At 40.0% G+C, this 20414-nt stretch overlaps 1 protein-coding gene across 1 annotated transcript; it reads left to right on the forward strand.

The window, feature by feature from the left end:
* Positions 1 to 7889: 7889 nt before the first annotated feature.
* LOC104771624 (vacuolar protein sorting-associated protein 2 homolog 2) lies at positions 7890 to 10640 on the forward strand. The gene is made up of 10 exons (XM_010496184.3): positions 7890 to 8152; positions 8517 to 8561; positions 9079 to 9113; positions 9183 to 9233; positions 9327 to 9431; positions 9516 to 9587; positions 9743 to 9814; positions 9939 to 10055; positions 10149 to 10222; positions 10315 to 10640. The coding sequence occupies exons 1-10, from the start codon at positions 8119 to 8121 to the stop codon at positions 10373 to 10375; spliced, it is 666 nt and encodes a 221-aa protein (XP_010494486.1). The 5' UTR covers positions 7890 to 8118; the 3' UTR covers positions 10376 to 10640.
* Positions 10641 to 20414: the final 9774 nt, after the last annotated feature.

Raw genomic sequence — 20414 nt, forward strand, 5'->3', positions numbered from 1 at the left:
GGATGGGAGTTTTCGGTTGTGTATTGACTATCGGGGTTTGAACCGAGTTACTGTGAAGAACAAGTACCCTCTCCCGAGGATTGATGAGTTGTTGGATCAGTTGAGGGGTGCTACTTGTTTCTCCAAGATCGACTTGGCTTCAGGTTATCATCAGATTCCTATACATGAGGCAGATGTGAGGAAGACAGCCTTCAGGACGAGATATGGGCACTATGAGTTTGTGGTGATGCCGTTTGGGTTAACAAATGCGCCAGCTGCGTTTATGAGATTGATGAACAGCGTGTTCCAGGAGTTTCTGGACGTGTCAGTCATCATTTTCATCGACGACATCCTGGTATATTCTAAGAGTCCTGAGGAGCATGCAGTACATTTGAGAGCAGTGTTGGAGAAGCTGCGGGAGCAGAAGTTGTTTGCTAAGCTGAGTAAGTGCAGTTTCTGGCAGCGTGAGATGGGGTTCTTGGGTCATATTGTTTCAGCTGAGGGAGTTTCAGTGGATCCAGAGAAGATTCAGTCCATCAGGGAGTGGCCGAGGCCGCAGAGTGCCACTGAGATTCAGAGTTTCCTGGGGTTAGCAGGTTACTACAGGAGGTTTGTTCGGGGTTTCGCGAGTATGGCTCAGCCAATGACTAAGCTTACAGGGAAGGATGTCCCATTTGTGTGGTCACCAGAGTGTGAGGCAAGTTTTGCAAGTCTCAAGCAGATGTTGACTACCACGCCGGTGTTAGCACTGCCTGAGCAGGACGAGCCTTATGTTGTGTATACAGATGCTTCTAGAGTGGGGTTGGGTTGTGTACTTATGCAGCAGGGGAAGGTTATAGCTTATGCTTCGCGGCAGTTGTGGAAGCATGAAGCTAATTATCCTACTCATGATTTGGAGATGGCAGCAGTGATCTTTGCTCTTAAGATTTGGAGATCCTATCTGTATGGTGGGAAGGTACAGGTATTTACAGATCACAAGAGTCTGAAGTACATTTTTACTCAGCCTGAGCTGAATTTGAGGCAGAGGCGTTGGATGGAGTTAGTAGCGGATTATGATTTGGACATAGCTTACCATCCTGGTAAAGCTAATCTGGTTGCAGATGCCTTGAGTCGGAAGCGGGTGGCTTCGGCTCAGGAGCAGGATATGGAGGCGTTGGTAGGTGAGATTAGTGCATTGAGTTTGTGTGCTATCTCACAGGAACCTTTGGGTTTGGAGGCAGCTGATAGAGCGGATTTGTTGAGTAGAGTGAGGTTAGCTCAGGAGAGCGATGAGGGGCTGGTGAATGCCTTTAACGCTGCGGGTGCAGAGTATCAGGTTTCTGCTAATGGTACTATCCTTGTGCATGGTCGGATCTGTGTGCCCAAGGGTGGGGATTTTAGGCAGGAGATACTGAGAGAGGCTCATTCGAGCAAGTTTTCTATTCATCCAGGAGCGACCAAGATGTACCGTGACCTCAAGCGGTATTATCACTGGGTCGGGATGAAGAAGGACGTAGCTGACTGGGTGGCGAAGTGTGATACTTGCCAGCTGGTGAAGGCGGAGCATCAGGTTCCTGGTGGTTTATTACAGAGTTTACCCATTCCAGAGTGGAAGTGGGATTTGATCACGATGGACTTCATGGTAGGTTTGCCTGTGTCGAGGACGTTTGATGCTATTTGGGTCATTGTGGACCGTTTGACTAAGTCTGCGCATTTTCTGGCCATCAAGAAAACTGATGGAGCAGCGGTTTTAGCCAAGAAGTACGTGAGGGAGATAGTCAGATTGCACAGTGTGCCTGCTAGTATTGTGTCTGATAGAGATTCCAAGTTCACCTTGGTGTTCTGGAAGGCATTTCAGGCGGAGATGGGCACGAAGGTGCATATGAGTACAGCCTATCATCCTCAGACTGACGGTCAATCAGAGAGGACGATCCAGATTTTGGAGGATTTATTGAGGATGTGTGTGCTGGATTGGGGTGGTCATTGGGCAGATCACTTGAGCTTGGTGGAGTTTGCTTATAACAACAGCTACCATGCTAGTATTGGGATGGCTCCTTATGAGGCCCTGTATGGGAGGCCGTGTCATACACCATTATGTTGGACTCAGGTGGGGGAGAGGAGCATATTTGGTGCAGATTTTGTTCAGGAGACCTCGGAAAAGATTCAGGTTTTGAGGCTGAACATGAAGGAGGCTCAAGATCGGCAGAAGAGCTATGCTGATAAGAGGAGAAAGGATCTTGAGTTTCAGGTTGGTGATAGAGTGTACCTCAAGATGGCCATGTTGCGGGGTCCGAACAGGTCATTGACAGAGACTAAGTTGAGTCCGAGGTACATGGGTCCGTTCAGAGTGGTTGAGCGGGTGGGACCAGTGGCATACCGGTTGGAGTTGCCTGAGGTTATGCGTGCGTTCCACAAGGTATTTCATGTGTCGATGCTGAGGAAGTGTCTTCACGAGGGTGATCAGTTGTTGGCTAAGATTCCTGAGGATCTTCAGCCTAACATGACTTTAGAGGCGAGACCAGTGAGGGTGCTCCAGAGGAGAGTCAAGGAACTTTGGAAGAAGAAGATTCCTTTGATGAGAGTCCTGTGGGACTGTGACGGAGTAGAGGAGCAGACTTGGGAGCCCGAGGCGAGGATGAAGGCAAGGTTTAAGAAGTGGTTTGAGAAGCAGACCGCGACTTGAGCTTGTCTAGCCGGGTCCAAGCTGTAGTCCGTGGCTGGAGCGGGTACGGAGTATTCCAGCCCATCTCTCTTGATATTTGGTCGCTTAGGGGTGGTTGGTTGTGCGACTAAGTATCAAGATGAGGTGGTGCTCGGGATGCGGGTTGATGGCTCTGGTTGTTGTATTTTTGCTTTTTCTGATGTAATTTCGTTGAGATTGTAACGATTATGACATTTTTGAGATTATTAAGATGAGTATTTTTCTTTATGTTTGACTGTTGTTGTCATGGGAAAAGAGAAATAGCTCGGGTTTCTATTTTTGGAAAGTTTCCATAAATAGAAAGTTTCCACAAAAGGAAGGTTTCCATAAATAGAAAGTTTCTAAAAAGGGAAAGTTTGTGGAAATGTTGAGGTTGATCTAGCCGGGTGATACTCGTTGGCATCAGTGTTTGTTTTGCTCAAGCCCGTGCGGGCCCAACTCACGTGATACCGATAGCTCGATGGACTTTGTGGCCAGAGAGTGGGAGTGGTATGTTGCTTCGGATGACGATCCAAGAGCGCGCTTGAGGGTGACGACCCAAGAGCGGGATATGTGAGGCTCCCTGGATACCATAGCTGTGAGCTGAGGCTCGGCAGTGAGCCGGTATGTCTCGAGGGTTGTGACCCGAGAGCGGGGGGAGTGTGTGTGAGTGACTTCCTGGATGCCGTAGCTTAAGGCGGTTGGCCTGATAGCGAGCCGGCATGATTCGTTGGTTGCAACCACGGACGGGGGAAGCACTGAGTTGTGAGCAAATAGTGGTTATGAGGCGAGTATATTGGCTAGAGGGAGACCTCGAGGGTCAGTCGGAGGTGTGCGGGCTGTTGCGACAGTGGCACGGGAAACCTTGGCTGATGGTGTTTAGTCCGGTCTGGGGACGTGCGGGCCGTACTGACGGTGGCACGGAGGTCCTTGGCAGTTGGACGGTATTGCGGGATTCGGGGACGAATCCATATTGGTGGGGGAGAATTGTAACATCCGCGAACCGGATTTTTTGATTTTGAAAGGAGTGTCGATCGACACCCTAGTGGCATCGATCGACACCACTAATTTCTGGGTTCGGCCGGTTTGATTAATTGCCGAATTGGTTCGGTTTGGTTCAATTAAATCCCTAAATCGTGTTATAAGCGTCTAAGGACGAGTTTAAGGGTTTTTGGGGAGTTATTTGGTCGCCGCTTAGTGAAAGAAAGAGAGAAAAGAGAGAGAAACGTTTTTGTGACTTTCTGGGCTTGTTCTTGGAGTTTTTGGAGAGATCTGAGGCTGTAGGAGGGTTAGTTGTTGCTGGAAACGAAGGGGGAGCTTCTGGAGGTGTTGTTTTCCACGTTTCTCAATCCAATCTTCCTGTTCTTGAGGTGAGTGCTTGACCATGGTTGATCTAAGCATGAGATCTCTCTTGTTTGTGTGTTTTCTTTGCTGTTTGTGTTGTTTTGTTGCTTGGGATCGTTGCTTTTGTGATTCCCAGTGATTTCTGAGGTAATTGGGTGAGTTTGGAACGGATTCAGGATGGTTTGGAATCGGGATTCGTCGTTCGTGTTCGCGCAGTTCGTGTCTGCAGATATGGCATTGATCGACACCATTCGAGCATCGGTCGACACTGTTGGTGACAGCATCGGTCGACACCCTTGTGGCATCGGTCGACACCTTTTGGTTCAGCATCGGTCGACACTTTCTGGTGGCATCGATCGACACTAGTCTCAACCGAGACTTGTTTTCCTAGTTTGATGTATTGCTTGTGTTTTGTTTGCTTGCATAACTTGAGGGTCTCATATGCTTGTGTGTATAACCTAGTAGATGGGAGGACGGCCTCACTAAGTATTTATGATAATACTTACGCATCTCAATTGTTGTTTGTGATGTGCATGTAAAGGAAAAGTGTGATCGTGGAATCAAAGGCGATGAAGAGGAGGATGTTCTAGAGGCTTGATTGATTGTGGTCTAGCTGTTGTTAGGTTGCTAGATTAAGTCATTTGAACATTGTAGGATGTTAGCTTTTGGTTATTTCCTTGTTTTGGATTTTGGTGTTATTGGTTATTGGATTATTTATGTTGGAATTTTAATGGATTAATGGAATTGTTTTATTTGGTTATCCGCGGTTATTGATTGTTGTTAGGATGTTAGTGGGTATGGGACCACTAGTAAATTAAGGTATAAAAAAAAAAAAAAAAAAAACGGGAAGGGTTGTTTCAGAACCACTGAAGTCATCCAACGGTGGGAAATTAAGATCGAACAGAAACAGCAGATTCCTCCGCCGCAATGACGAAGCGATATTATAGTCGTTGATAACAGACGATAACGAATCACAGTCGCTGTGACAATCCTCCGGAACTACAAGCGGAGTGCTAGGATACCTTTTCGCAGCTGTCTTTCAACAATTACGATCGTACCTAAATATTAGATAAATATGGAGTTTACTTTTTTATTCACTTCCTATATTTAGTGATCTCTAAAAGTTTCAGTGTATACATTCTACTTTGTTGTAATAGATATCTACTAATTTTCTCAGAGAACATATAGGAAGAACATAGAGTAAATCGTAGAAGGTTTATACTAAAATGTTTAAAACATAGAGTAAACCATAGCATACATACTCTGAATATTGTAGAATTTTGGATTTCGGACTACTAAACTATTTAGAACAAAAACTGAGACATATATTTTTGTGGTGTAAAGATGATACTTATGCAATGAATGTATGCAAACATGCAAACAAAGACATAAGCAGTGATGATGATGAATGATCAGGTGGAATGCAAGAGGTTTCAATTACTCTTATGTTGTTGTAATATAAGAGATGTCAATCCATAATGAGTAAGATGCAAGCAATCAGGATGTGAACGCTTATTTAAGTTAAACCAAGTATGAAAATTGTTTTGTTCTAACAACCTAATGACAATAATGAAATGTAGAATGTAAAACTTCTAAGATAAAAGACAAAATGCAAAGTGAACAGTGTAAACAAAGCAGAAATGATTCTAAACAGGAACAAGAACTAACAAATGCTAATGAAATGAATGCAACAGGATTAAACAGGAACAGAAGCAATGAAACAGGAATGAAACAAGAAAGATGCAGAACATAAACAAGAACTTTAGAAGGAGCTCGAGCAAGCACTCGATCGTATGCTCGATCGAGTGACTTAATACGAAGAACATAAACAGATTTAACAAACAAAGCAGAACCAATAGCAAGCAAATCAAACAGGAAGCGGATAACAGTAATCAAATAGAGAAATCAATAAACAAAGTAGGTCCTAGAGATGGATTCATGGGCTGGACTCAAGCTATGATTACCTAAACTGATCAACAAACCTCAATCAACAAAGAGCTATCTCTAGACAATGATCTTTTATTACTTTCTAATCCATTCTCATGATAATAACAATCAAGTTTAGTAACATCCTAACCGAACTCTCATTGGTGAAACCTTACTAAACATGCAATAAACTCCAGATCATCAATGTCAAAAATCACCTTAAACATCCAATCTCTCAGGTTAAGAATGATAATCTCTAGCATTAGCTTTATCTAACAACCTAAACATTGGTATGATGCAAGGAAGCTTAAGATATATTCTTACACTCTCAGATATAAGAACAGCATAGAACACATCTAATCTAGAAACCATAACTCTTATCCAGTCTTATCCATCCCTAAGATCCACACTACTCAGATTCACTAAACATGATGAACAAAATCATAAACCCATAAATTAGTGAAAATTGCATGATTAGAAAGATAAGATAAAGATCTACAATATTGAACACAGAAGCAAACTCAAATTCTTAATACTTTGAAAGTTATGGAACCAAGAAGTATCAAAAATCTAGAAAAAAATACAATAAAGGAGGCTGATGATATAAGCAAAAAGTAAATATTACCAAAATGGTAAAAACAAGGCTTCCAGATATTTTTCTCTCTAAAGTGGCTTGTGGGTGGCCATAGAGTACATTAGGTATATATAGGAAGGAAAGAAAGCCCTAAAATGGCTAGAAGACAAAATAGAGAGGCGGTTCGGTCAACTCGACCATGTGCTCGGTCGAGTGCCTGGTCGAGTGACCTCTTCTTCTGTTTCTACCAATGGTCGAGTCCCTCTCCTCACACGGTCGAGTGTCTGGTCGAGTGTGGTGGTCGAGTGGACTTCCAGACCTTGGTTCTCTTCTGCTCTAGCTCCTTTGTCTGCTTCACTTGTTGGCTCTACTCCTCTTTAGCACTTTTCCATGCTCCTTGGAATCCAAATCACCTGATTATACAAGAAACCATGCAAATGCAATGCAAATCCTATCTAATGCACAATAGAAAATGTTTTCTAAATTTTTTACATCAAATTTTATCCACCAAAAAAGTAACTTATACATTTTTTTTTGTAAAAAATTATATCACCTATAGTATTGTATATCTACTTATTTTTTTTATATTTCATATTTTACAACTTGTTAAATTTAAGTTTTTTAATTTGTATGGGTATTTTAGATAAAAATAACTATTTTGAAAAAAGTGTATATGGATAAAACTTTTTTTAGTTATCCTTTTTTTCTAATTTTCCCAAAAAAACTCCACTCGACAATTTGTGTAACATATTTATTCAATTCGTTTAGCATATCATAATTAGCAATTTTTCTATAAATAACCATTGTTTTTGTCGGTTCATATTCCGCAATGGGGGAACACTATAGGATGTTCTTAGAGTAAAAATATTACGAAAATAATCTAAGATCAGTAGTTAAGATCTTTTGTTAAAAAGTTAATTATTGGGAGAACATGTTTAAGATCATAAGATTTAATAATATAATATTCTTAAACATATTACATTTATAAAAACTGTAAAAATAACATTTAAATTGCAAACTTATAAAACTTGTACTAAAATTCAAAATACAATACCAAATTTTTATGAAACAAAAAAAACATTAAAGATTAAAAAAAAAAATATATTACTTAATTAAAACAAACAAACATTTTATTTAATTAATACATATTTTAAATCAAATCCTCTTTTAATTTGTAAAAAATTGTTTGCAAAAAATTGTATCCAATCACAGCTTGCCACGTCAGCTTAGAACTGAGCCTAGATCAGTTCTACATCAAGAACTGGACAACATGTTCTTATGCCCCATTGCGGATGGCCTAACAACAGACATAAAAAAAACTACAATCCGAAAACAATTAATATAAGAAAATGGATAAAAAACAAAAAAGGAATATTAATAGGAGGATCTGGAGACTCCGTAACGGCTAGTTCCAAAGTACCGTTTCTTTAATTAAATACACGCTCTGACACATTCCATATACACACACACACATTCACACTCACAGAGATAGAGAGAGAGAAGCTAAAATAAAAGCACACACCTTTTGTTGCCTCTTTCTCATCATCTTCACTCAGATCACTTTTTCTCTGATTTAGGGTTTTTCGTTGACTGTACACTATTTCGATTTGAGAAGAGAGGAAGAATAGGAATCGCCATGAACATCTTCAAGAAGAAGACAACTCCTAAAGGTAAACAAAGAAAGCTCATAACTTTGTTCCTCAAGAGATATAGTTTTCTGTGTTTTTCTTTTTCTTCCTCATCTCCGACTAAATTCCGAGTAATGGTATTGATTTCTGTTGGTGAACAAACTCAATCTGGATAAAAATTGGATCTTTGAGTGTTTTGTTGTGTTCAAAATTGGATCTTGCTATGTGGGTTCTTGTTATCCATAAAAGGGTAGATAGATTTCTTAATTAGATGTGTAATTTTAAGTGTGCGGGAAAGCTCGAAATTGGAAATCCTGATTTAGGTTAGCTTGTGGAATTTTGTAATCCTGCTTTTTTGATTGTATTGAAAAGTTGTGATTTTTTAATTTATTTTGTGATTCCGCAGATGCTCTTCGTACCAGTAAGAGAGAGATGGCTGTTGCTACACGAGGTATGATGTTGTATAGGTTCCAGTCTCTATCTAACAAAGTTCGGTTTTTTGATTTAAGTAGATTGTGTTTTTGATCTGTGTCAATCTATTGCTACTTTAGTAAACGGATTGGTTGAGAGTGAAGAATGCTTTACCTTACTAGTTGTGGTTGAGATTGACCAATGACGCATACATATTACTGTTTGAAGAAACCTTTCTTACTAGCCATTTCACTGAGATGCTTTTTCGGGAATTTCTAATGCATTTGCTTGTTTTGCTGAATCATTCTTGTTCCTTTTATCATCAAAGAGAAATTTTGATTTCACGATTCTCATCATCAAAAGTGTTGAATTTGGCAAGAACTAGTGATTGGTATCTGTTCTTGATCCTTTGGGACTGTGTTGTTAACTTGTTAATCTTATGAACTCTTTCTTAACATCTGTCCTGTACTTCTGTCTAATTTTACCAAAAAGCATTATAAGAGTAGAGCTAAGCTTTTATTCTGTTGTGACTTACTTGATATCGGATGCCTTCGCAGGTATCGAACGGGAGATTACATCTCTTCAACTAGAGGTAAGTTTAATTAAACTGTGAGCTTGTCTGAGTTATATATATCCTTCACTAACATTAAGCCACAATTAGGAGAAGAGACTAGTTGCAGAAATCAAGAAAACGGCTAAGACTGGAAACGAGGCAAGTTATTCATTTCAATTCCTTTCTTTTCTCTCTTCCTGTTTCATCTAAGAACTTCATTGTTAATTCTCGGTACTGTTGGATTATTCATAGGCGGCCACAAAGATTTTAGCTCGTCAACTTGTTCGATTGAGGCAACAGATTACTAACTTACAGGGAAGCCGTGCTCAAATTAGGGGTGTAACCACTCATACACAGGTTTGTTCAACACCAGCTAAACTAATAGTTCAATTTATAGTAATCTAGTGTTAATATAAAGCTACATTTTTTACTTTCATTTAGGCTCTGTATGCAAGCACTTCGATTTCATCTGGCATGAAAGGTGCTACCAAGGCTATGGTTGCAATGAACAAGGTAAGTGTTAGTTTGTTTCAATTCTAAGTACTTAATTTCATTGATATTCTGATGAACCTATAGAAACCAGTCAAACCACAATAGTTTTTGAACTAGGTACATTACTACATTAGTAATTCATAACAGTTAACTTCATTCCTACTTTATGTTTTCAGCAAATGGCACCAACGAAACAAGCCAAGGTGATTAAGGATTTCCAGAAGCAGTCGGCACAGCTAGACATGACGGTAAACGACTACATCTCTTTAATCCTAAGTGCTTACTTAATCTAATGAGCAACAGGTACAGATTAGTAGGCAGGATTTGGCTTTCTTTAACTTTTGATTGGTTTCTTTGTTGTTGGACTTGCAGATAGAGATGATGTCAGAGGCAATCGATGAAACACTTGACAAAGATGAGGCTGAAGAAGAAACAGAAGATCTCACTAACCAAGTTCTTGATGAGATTGGTGTTGGGGTTGCATCTCAGGTCAGGTTTCTCTGCACTTAAGGCAAAGTCTTTTCGGATTCTTGAGTAAGTCAAAAACTAAAATCTGTCTTCTCTTTCATTTGTTTTAAACAGTTATCTTCAGCTCCAAAAGGCCGGATCGCTACAAAAACCGCAGCTCCTCCTGCATCTACTGCAGCTACTAACAAGTGAGCTCATGTCATATTATATATAAGTTTGGTCAAATCAAAATCACAGTGTAGAAAGAAAAAATATACCGAACCTTTACTGTAACTTGCAGCTCTGAATCAAGTGATGTGGATGAGCTTGAGAAGAGGTTGGCTTCGCTACGACGAATCTGAGATGTCTGAAGAAAGAAAGAAAGAAAGAAAGAAAGAGAGCAGCTTCCTTCCTCTTTTTTGTTATCTCTGTAAAAATCTGCTGAAACTTAAGCTGTTTGATACTAAGATTGGTCATCAAAAACACTATTAAGTCTTTTAAGAACATGTATACATATTTTACTATAGAGTTCCTCTACGCTTGATATTCAGTTTAATAAGCATGTATATAGATAAATGTCTTAACAGTGATTTGCTTTTGTTTAGTAACCGGTTATTCAACGAACAACATGCATTGGCTAAATTATTCTTATTTGTTTCTTACCGTTTGTATTTTGTCCAATATGTAATTTGATCACCTATTCATGAGTTGGATGTTTTCGCCTATGATGATTTCAAGACCAAGTATTTAACCTTAAAAGATCTACAAATTGTCATGAACAGTCTAGAATAAAAAATATACTGTATATCATTACCGAAAGCTTTAGTGGTCAAGACTACAGCACTATATATAACCTCGGCTATGTTCACTTATATTTTCAAGTTGATATATTTTGTGAAGGGAATCGTCGATGAATGTTATTTTTTACGCAAACAATGTTGTCCTCCTGCAAACACAACATCGCAAAAAGATATATAAAATGTATTTTTTATTTTTATTTTTTAACTACAAGTGTACAAATTTAACTAAAGATCACTAAAATGCAAATTCTAAAGATGTATTCAAGGCTCAATCATATTTCTAATCTCTGTTACATGTGTTCTTGATGATCTCTAAAACTCAAATAATATTATACACTAAAGGCAAACAAAGCTGTATTGTATTAACCATGAGGTGGTGGGCTAGTGGTTCTAGTCTTAGTGGAAGAGTTGCCCTGTTGGTTTAGGCCAGAGATCAATTCTCCCTAAGCACAAGAATTACTCAGCTTTATCTCTTTGGCCACATGGGTATGAGCCCATTTGCATAACCGGAGAGACCCTACTCGTGAGAAGATTAATCTCAGACCCCTCCATAGGTCTGGGGATTTACTCTCTGAATTAACAAAAAAAAAAAAAAACTGTATTGTATTGTCAAATAATCGATCATGGTTTAACGCTCTTCACCTTACTAGCTAGTAGCTACTTCCACCTAGCCTAAGTTTCTTAAAAGGAGCTGGATACTAGACAACTTATTTAATCGTCATTATTTTGTTAATCAACCTTTTTAAACCGATACTTTTGAGAATAAAATAAAATAAAATTGTATTTACAATTAGAAACGAACAAATACGAAAGTGAGAGACTCAAGAGTATCAGATCATGTGGAGAAGTTTGTTTTCCTTTTCTCTGCCTTTCCTATCTCTGTTTTTTTTTTCCTTTTCTTGTCAACAACAATAATTATTATTTTGGTTTGGTCGGCTCCAAAAATAAATCAAAAAAGTATATATCACTTAGAAAGTTAGAATCAAGGAATGATTTTGTTATGGGCTTATTAGTAAACAAGGCGGTTAGTTATGTCCAAAAATAATTAGGAAAATTGATAAATACGAATCGTACGTACCTAAAGAAAAAAAAACGAATTGTACCTTGTTCATCAATCCTAAATCTCTACGATCTACAAAAATCCTTGTTAGCAGTCGTTCTTGTGATATCAAGATCAACCATGGACGACTCCGCCATCAAAGTAAGTAACCTTCTTCTCTTTATGGATCTCTCTATTTTTTTTATTTTTTATTTTTTGAAAATATTGTTAAATTATATTCAAAAGAAAATAACGTTGTTACAACTATTGCATCGGATTATAGAGCATATGAGCTAGTTTTATATGAAAAACAAAAACATTTAAATCACATTTGCCGGGAGTGTAACCACTTTTGAAACGCCGTGTCATATCGCCGATCACCCAAGAAACCAATGGCGAGCAGCTGATCACGAACTTGCCTATCAATCCAGTCTATAATGCTGACAGAAGTGTGTGAAACTTCACCGTGACGACGCCCATTGCGCTCACGCCAAACTCCATAAATGACCGCCTGGAAGACATACCGGATAAGAAACCCCTAAACCCTGTGGAGCTGCGGGTTTGAGATATATGCTAGCGCACCGGTGACCAATCCGTCGTATAGCTTGCACCTAAAAGTCCCTTTGCCAGCGCCGACCATACCTCAGAGACAAAAGAGCAGCTAAAAAATAGGTGATCTCGACTCTCCATATATGAATGGCATAAAATACAAGTTCCCGCGAGCCAACCATTCCAAGTCACCATACGTAAACCCGTCGAGAGACGATCGAGGACCGCCAACCAGGTACAAAAAGAGTACTTTGGGGTATCATGAGTGAACCAAATTCCGCGGTGCCAGGAAACCGTAATGGATGTCGTGCGTATATGGTTCCAAGTGTCTCTGGTAGAGAACCTCTGTTTGAAAACATCATTTTTCCCGCACCACAATAATTGATCAGGTTTTGAATGCAGGGCATTCTCCAGCAGTGTTAGTTGGTCCGACCTATGCTGTCGTCGTTGACGGTTAGTCCAAGCATCTGATGATGAACTTTGACGGCTGATCCCCAAATCTATAACTCCTCTGTCACCAACGATGTCAAAAAGCGGACCCAAGTCTGACCAATTGTCAAACCAGAAAGAGGTATGCTCCCCATTCCCAACCTCTACTTTGCATAACGTTTTGGCTAGCTCCCTCTACTTTAGGAGTTTTCGCCATATCCAAGAGACCAAAGTTGGGGTACTTTTAACCGCCCAGAACGAAGCTTGCCTTAGGAGATTTACTGAAGACCATTTCACCCACAAAGAATTACCATGAGACACTAGACGCCAGATCAACCTCAAACAACTCACTAGATTTGCTTCTTTCATGGAGCGTAACCCAAGACCACCCTCTGCTTTAGGCCGACAAACAACCTCCCAAGATACCTTAGCCTTTCTCGCATTCATCTCTGTCCCCGACCAGAGAAAAGCAGAACAAAGTGATTCAATCTCAGTTATGCATGCACGTGGTAAGCGAAATGCCCCCATCCAGAAACTACAAACACTCCATAACACAAAGGAGATCAAATTAAACCGAACTGCATAAGTGAAATAACGAGCAGTCCATGAGCCAATGCGTTTTCGAATCTGCTCTAATAATGGAGAACAATCCGCCTCAGTAAGCCTCCTAGTAACAAGAGGAAGACCAAGATAACAAACTGGTAAGCTACCAACCGCAAAGGGTAGTTGCATGTCAGGGGGATTAGAGACCTCTCCAGCCAAGTAGATAGTAGACTTCGCCAAACTTATCGTGAGCCCTGAAATCTTTGCAAACTGATCAAAAACCGCTATAATGCCCTCAATAGATCGGAGTTTACCATCAGATAAAACCATAATATCATCTGCAAAGCTTAAGTGAGTGAGTCCCATATTCTGACACCGCAGATGATAACCAAACAAACGATCTCCTGCAGCCTGGTCCAACAGTTTAGATAAGACATCCATACACATAACGAATAAGTAGGGGGATAAAGGACACCCTTGACAAAGACCCCGGGAGCTACGAAAAAACCCCGCAAGTTCACCATTAACCTGAACTGAGAAAGAAGCCGTAGACACACATAACATGATCCAGTGAATGAACTGAGACGGGAAATGCATAGCAGAAAAAATCTTGGACAGGAAGGACCATTGAACCGAGTCAAAAGCCTTGGAGATATCAATCTTAATGGCACATCGACTAGAAATAGATGGCTTGTGGTAATTTTTGATTAGTTCCGTGGCAAGCAAGACATTCTCAATGAGAAGGTGGTCTTGAACAAAAGCAGATTGGTTGCTAGAGATGAACTTTGGTAAGAGCCGCTTAAGACGATTAGCAATGATCTTCGAGATTACCTTGTAGAGCACATTACAGCAAGAAATAGGGCGATAGCCCTTCATTTCCTTTGCAGAAGTCGTCTTAGGGATAAGAGCAAGGATGGTAGCATTGACTCCTTTAGGCAAGAAACCCCTTGCAAAGAAAGATTGAGCAGCCAGCACGAACTCTCGTCCCAAGATATCCCATGTGGCTTAAAAAAATTATGAGGTGAACCCATCAGGTCCCAGGGACTTATCACTCGGCATTGAGAAGAGGGCCTGTTTTATTTCATCACCAGAGACCACACGAGTGAGTAATTTCTGATCAACAGGGTTACAGCGGAATGGTAACTCGACCATCCAGATAATGGACCTCCTTGATGCTATTCATCGCTTTTCGAGCTTTAGCCGCTCTGTGAAACGTTTTATTATTTCTGTCACCCACCTGTAGCCAATGGAGTTTCGATTTTTGCCTCAAAAACTTAGATGATTCTCTATTTGCTTAAGCTCTTCTGATTCTCTCCCTATTAGATGATTTAAGTCTAGAGAGAATGTCTGATTAGAATTTTTTATTTTCTTTTAGGGTCAGAAATTGCTGGAATTGAAGGGTGAAAAACAGTAAAATTCATTCTCTTTATCCTTTTTTTTTTGGGAAGTGGGAACTATGAGATAATAATAATATTATCTCCTGCAATCGAATTGTGTATTGTAGGACTAGCATGATTTCCGTAGAGGGATATGTGTTAACTTTGGTGAAAAGATATTTTCTCATTAATGAATCATATTGTGATACAAGAGTATATATACTGTAAAATTAGTATACTAGAAGGATAAGCTAAAGGAGACTTAACCATCCTAATATACATTTATAAACTATGATATATATGAGCTAATAGACCCCCCTCAAGCCGATACTTCTGTGGAGGAATAAAGGCTTGAAATCGACATGCGCCGGAGGAGATGATGAAATGGTCCAGGTTGAAAAGGCTTCGTAAGAATGTCAGCAAGCTGGTTTTCAGAACTGAGATGAAAAAGTTTGACAAAAACTTTCTTGACCTGATCATGAGTAGTGTGACAATCTATCTCGACGTGCTTGGTTCGCTCGTGAAAAACATCATTGCTCGCGATGTGTAAAGCGGATTTGTTGTCACAAAACAGCTTAGCTTGCAACACATGTGTGATATGCAGATCATGAAGCATCTGTTGAAACCAGAGTAAATCCTTGGTAGTCTGCGCCATGCTTCTGTACTCTGCTTCCGTATTACTAGAGCTCACGACGTCCTGTTTCTTTGATTTTCAGGATATCAAAGAAGTACCGAGAAAGATACACATACCAGAAACCGATCTTTGAGAGTCTTTGCAAGTACCCTAGTCAGCATCAACAAAGCCATATAGGCAAGCTTCTGAAGTAGCCGAATATAAGAGACCTTGACCATGACTATTTTCTAGATATTTGAGGACGTTGCGAGCAGCTTGAAAATGGACATCAGTAGGGCATGAGAGAAATTGACTCAGCCGATGAACCGCAAACGTGATGTCAGGACATGTAATGCACAAGTAGAGTAACCTGCCAATTAACTCTCTGTATAGTCGCCAATCCGATAAAAGAACACCAGTGTCTTTAGTTAGTTTCTCCTTAGGATCCATCGGAACAGACTTTGGTTTACAGCCTAACAAACCTGCATCAGCCAACAAGTCTAAACAGTACTTCCTCTGGCATACTGATATACCCGTCGAATTCCTGGCTATCTCCAATCCCATAAAAAATTTTGCAGGACCAAGATCCTTGATCTTAAATTGGTTAGCTAAAGTAGCTTTGACTGCAGCAACCGCCATGTCATTGTTGCTGGCAATAAGAATGTCATCAACGTAAGCCAATAAGGCAGTGTAAGACGTACCTTGTTCCTTGACAAACATCGTGTTCTCAGCATCACACTGAATGAAACCATCAGCAAGGAGTGCCTTTGAAAAGCATTTGTACCATTGTCTTGAAACTTGTTTCAAGCCATATATAGTCTTGTTGAGCTTACACACTGCATTAGGAGGAAGAGAAGTATCAGGAGGTGGTGTGTATCCTTGAGGTAAACTCATATATATTTCCTCATCCAAGTCACTATGCAAAAAAGCAGTAGTGACATCCATTTGAGTTAAACTCCAACCCTTCTTAGCTGCCAAATCCAAAAGAAGCTTCACACTTGCCAAACGTGCAACCGAAGAAAAAGTATTGAAGTAATCTACACCCTCCTGTTGTGTGAAACCCTTTGCAACTAAACGAGCTTTATATCGCTCTATGGAACCATCAACATAGTACTTGATGGTATATACCCATTTACAACCCACCACATTTTTACATGGTGGCAATGAGACAACATCAAACGTGCCAGCAGCCTTCATAGAATTCATTTCCACATTCATGGCTTCTGTCCAATATACAGAAGCAATGGCCTGTTGAAATTTTTTGGTTCTGTTTCGATGCAAACAAAGAGAATATATTCTTGATAGAGAGGTTTGAAATTTTTGTAAGTAAGATAGGAAGAAATAGGATATGGAGTGGTTGTTTTGATGGGTAAAAGAAATGGAGAAATTTGAGTAAGAGAACAATGATAGTCAGAAAGATAACCTGGTACCTTAGATGTTCGCTTTGGTCTGACCTTTGATGATGAAACAATAGTCGTTTCTGCAGGCACAGTCTCATAAACCAAATGATGATCACCAGAAGTGGATATGGGTGATGGTGGTTGATGTGATGACAAAGTGGATGATGATGATAATGGAGAATGCATAGGATGATGATAATGGAGAATGCATAGGATGATGATAATTATCTATGTTAGGAGGAAGTGATGAAGGCAAGATGACATTATCAAACATATCAGCCGAATGCATAGGAGCATGTTCTAAATGAAAAGGAAAAATATTCTCATGAAAGACGATGTTGCATGAAATAGAAATGACATTACTATCTAGGTGTAAAACCTTATATACTTTGTAACCAAAAGAGTATCCTAAAAACACACAACGATCAGCCCGAGGACTAAATTTGTTTCGATCTTTTGGTAAAGTAGAGACATAGCACAAACAACCAAAAGACTTTAGAAAATTATAATTAGGTGGTTTGTGATTCAACAATTCAAAAGGAGCTACATTTTTTAGTAAAGCAGAAGGAGTCCTATTGATTAAAAATACAGCAGTAAGCAAGCAATCACTCCAATACACTACAGGCACATTAGAATGAAACAATAAGGCTCTTGCTACATTAAGTAAATGCTGATGTTTGCGATTAACAACAGAGTTCTGTTGAGGAGTGTAAGCACAAGAAAACTGATGAACCATGCCATGTTCTTTAACAAGGTTATTAAAAGCTAGTTCAGGAGCATTGTCAGTTTGGATAGCCTTAATATGCGATTTATATTGTGTAAGAACATATTTGATGAAATCAAGAAAAACAGTAGTAACTTACACTTTTATTTCTTAGTAGCTAAACCCAAACAGCTCGGTACAATCATCAACTATCGTTAAAAAATATTTGAAACCTTCTACAGACTCTGTTGAAAAGGGACCCCAAATATCTAAGTGGACTAGATCAAACGGGTGAGAAGACAAATGATTTTTTGAATCAAAAGGAAGACGTTTTTGTTTAGCTACAGGACAAACAGAACAATGACTCTGATCAACTAAAGAAGACATAGGGAAGGACAAAGTACCAGAAAGAACTTTTAACTTGTCAGAAGATGGATGTCCAAGGCGTTGATGCCAGAGATGTCCATCGACCTTCAAAGATCAAGAGAAATGCGGAAGTGATGTAGCTGAAGAGATGTGGGTAGATGCAGATGAAGATGCTTCAAGTTGCAAGATGTATAGGTTGTCAAGAAGTAGACCCTTATCAATCATCAAGTCCTGAATAGACTCCTGAAGATAGCAAGAATCAGGGTAAAAATGAGCAGAGCCACGGTTATGTTGTAAGAGACTACTAATGGAAATGAGATTGAATTTGAAAGATGGAACATGCAAAACATCATGTAATATGAGTGAATGTGATAAATGAACAGTGCCACTGTAACGCCCCCGAACCGTACTATGACCACTAAGGTCATCGGACAGCCACGGGATGCCACTTGCGGAATTGCACCAAGGTGATCCGGTCGAGGACGGAAGCTGCAGACTTCCCGACCGGTCCTCCCTAGCACAGTCCCACCCGCAGCCGAGGTTACTTAGGCTTTGCAACCCTCGCAGCCTGGTGCGTTGTGTTAGCCCGGACTAGGCCGAGTATCAGTCGCAACTTGCCATGCTTTCCTGAAAACCGTATATATATCACTTTAATAAAATAATTCATCGCAAATAAATCATTAAAGTAATATATATAAAGATAGCCGGAAAACTTTACACTTATTCTTTTTAAGAAAATATAGGGTTTTACAAGAAACACAAGAAAACCCTATCCGGTACCCTAACGTTTGCTCCGACTCTAGACTCACTTAGGTTTCCCTGCAAAACCACAACAAATGAGACATGAGTAATCTAAGATTACTCAGTGAGTCTGGGTACCCCTTCTATCCTAAACAGGATACTACTCCCCCAAACCGACTACCCCAGCAATCCCAGAAAGCTAGCAAGCCACAACAACTAGCAAACAACATCAAAGCAACGGAACGAAAGCTTAGCGGAAGCAAATCAAACAATCAACATGCAAGAGAGGTTAGATCAACGCGACTCGACTCGACGCTCTAAATCCTCTACACGACTCGCAAGGACAACTAGGATAAACAAGGAACTCTTGAACTACCCTAAACTCCTTGACCAAACAACCAAACAAGACGTCTAGAGTACAACAAGGATCGCTTGAAATACCCTGGACTCTTTAACAACATGCAACATGCAACATGTAAAGATGACTAGACATAAACAAGGGACACTTGATTACTCTAGACTCTTTACTCCTAGGGCCCTTCGATAATCTGTTCCGTTCCATGCCATCCCCCTCATGCCGAGACCACAAAGGTCACCAGCAATGAGCCCACTATCTTAGCTACATCGTCATGTAGCGGTTACGCTGGTAGCTAGCCAGCCGTAATAGTGTCCCCGCGTGAGTGGTCGTCGGGAACTCACGCGTGACAAACGCTTATGGAACCAGAATTATCGACACACTACTCTAGCTAAGAATCAAGAAACAAATTCAAGAGACTAAGCCAAAACAAAACATCGCAACAATTCAAGCAATGATTAATCAAGCACGCATGCAAGAAATCAAGCGAGAATGGAACATGCAATAATTACACAAGAAGCAAGAAAATAAATCAAGCAACTTAGGATTATTGTATATGCATGCAAACCATATAATCGACTTAAGCATCAAAATGCAACAAGTCCTAATATGCATGCAACCGATTAAGATTTAACTATTTAAATCCTACGCCCCAATTATGCATGCAAAGCCAATTGATTTAACTCCCTTAAATCCTCTTAATCCAATTAAGCATGCAAGTATCCTCACTCAATATTATGCAATAAAAATGCAAGATACTTCACTCCTTTAGTCATGCATGAAACCGATTTTAAGTAAGAAATAATACTTACAAAATCCTCTAGGTTCGATCATGCATGCAATCTTTAAACCAAATTTTAAGTAGTCCGATTATACTTAAAATGTACCAAAGTTTCCCTTATACCAATTATTGAGTGAGTCCCAATTATTTAGCATGCAACTAGTTCAATTTTTGCATGATGATTCTAGCATGAATCCTATCATGTTCGCATGCAACCCAATCAACCGCAACTACATGTACTACTCTACATGCACTACCTCAGACTCACCTCTTACGCAACCGTCAATGATACTCGGACTTCACAGCACCACTCGATCAGACAATCCGTTCCTTCTTCGCGTCAACAGCTTCTCGCTCCGTCGATCGCAACCCGTTCTTTCCTCGATGATCTTCTCGATCGCAAAGGCGTCCCGCACTCGATCTTTCTTCGACCGCTAACCGAAACTCCGCTTTGTGAGACAAGCGTTTCTCCTTCGGTTCCCCTCTTAATTACTCTTGGTCCTTCTCTCAATCTTACTCGACCACTCTCTCTTCTTTGTCTCTTTCTTTCTCTCGGAAAAGCTTTAGTGTTTTGAGAGAATTTGGGAGAGTAATCCCCAAATGAGGTCGATCACCTCATATTTATAGGCATACTTTGGAACCTTCTTCCCTTAGTGCGTTTTGACAAATGGCGTCCTCACCCCTTGCATGTCGAGCATGTAGCTCC

Source organism: Camelina sativa, chromosome 20, assembly GCF_030686135.1.
Source record: "Camelina sativa cultivar CO46 ecotype springtype chromosome 20, ASM3068613v1".
NCBI classification, from domain to species: domain Eukaryota; kingdom Viridiplantae; phylum Streptophyta; class Magnoliopsida; order Brassicales; family Brassicaceae; genus Camelina; species Camelina sativa.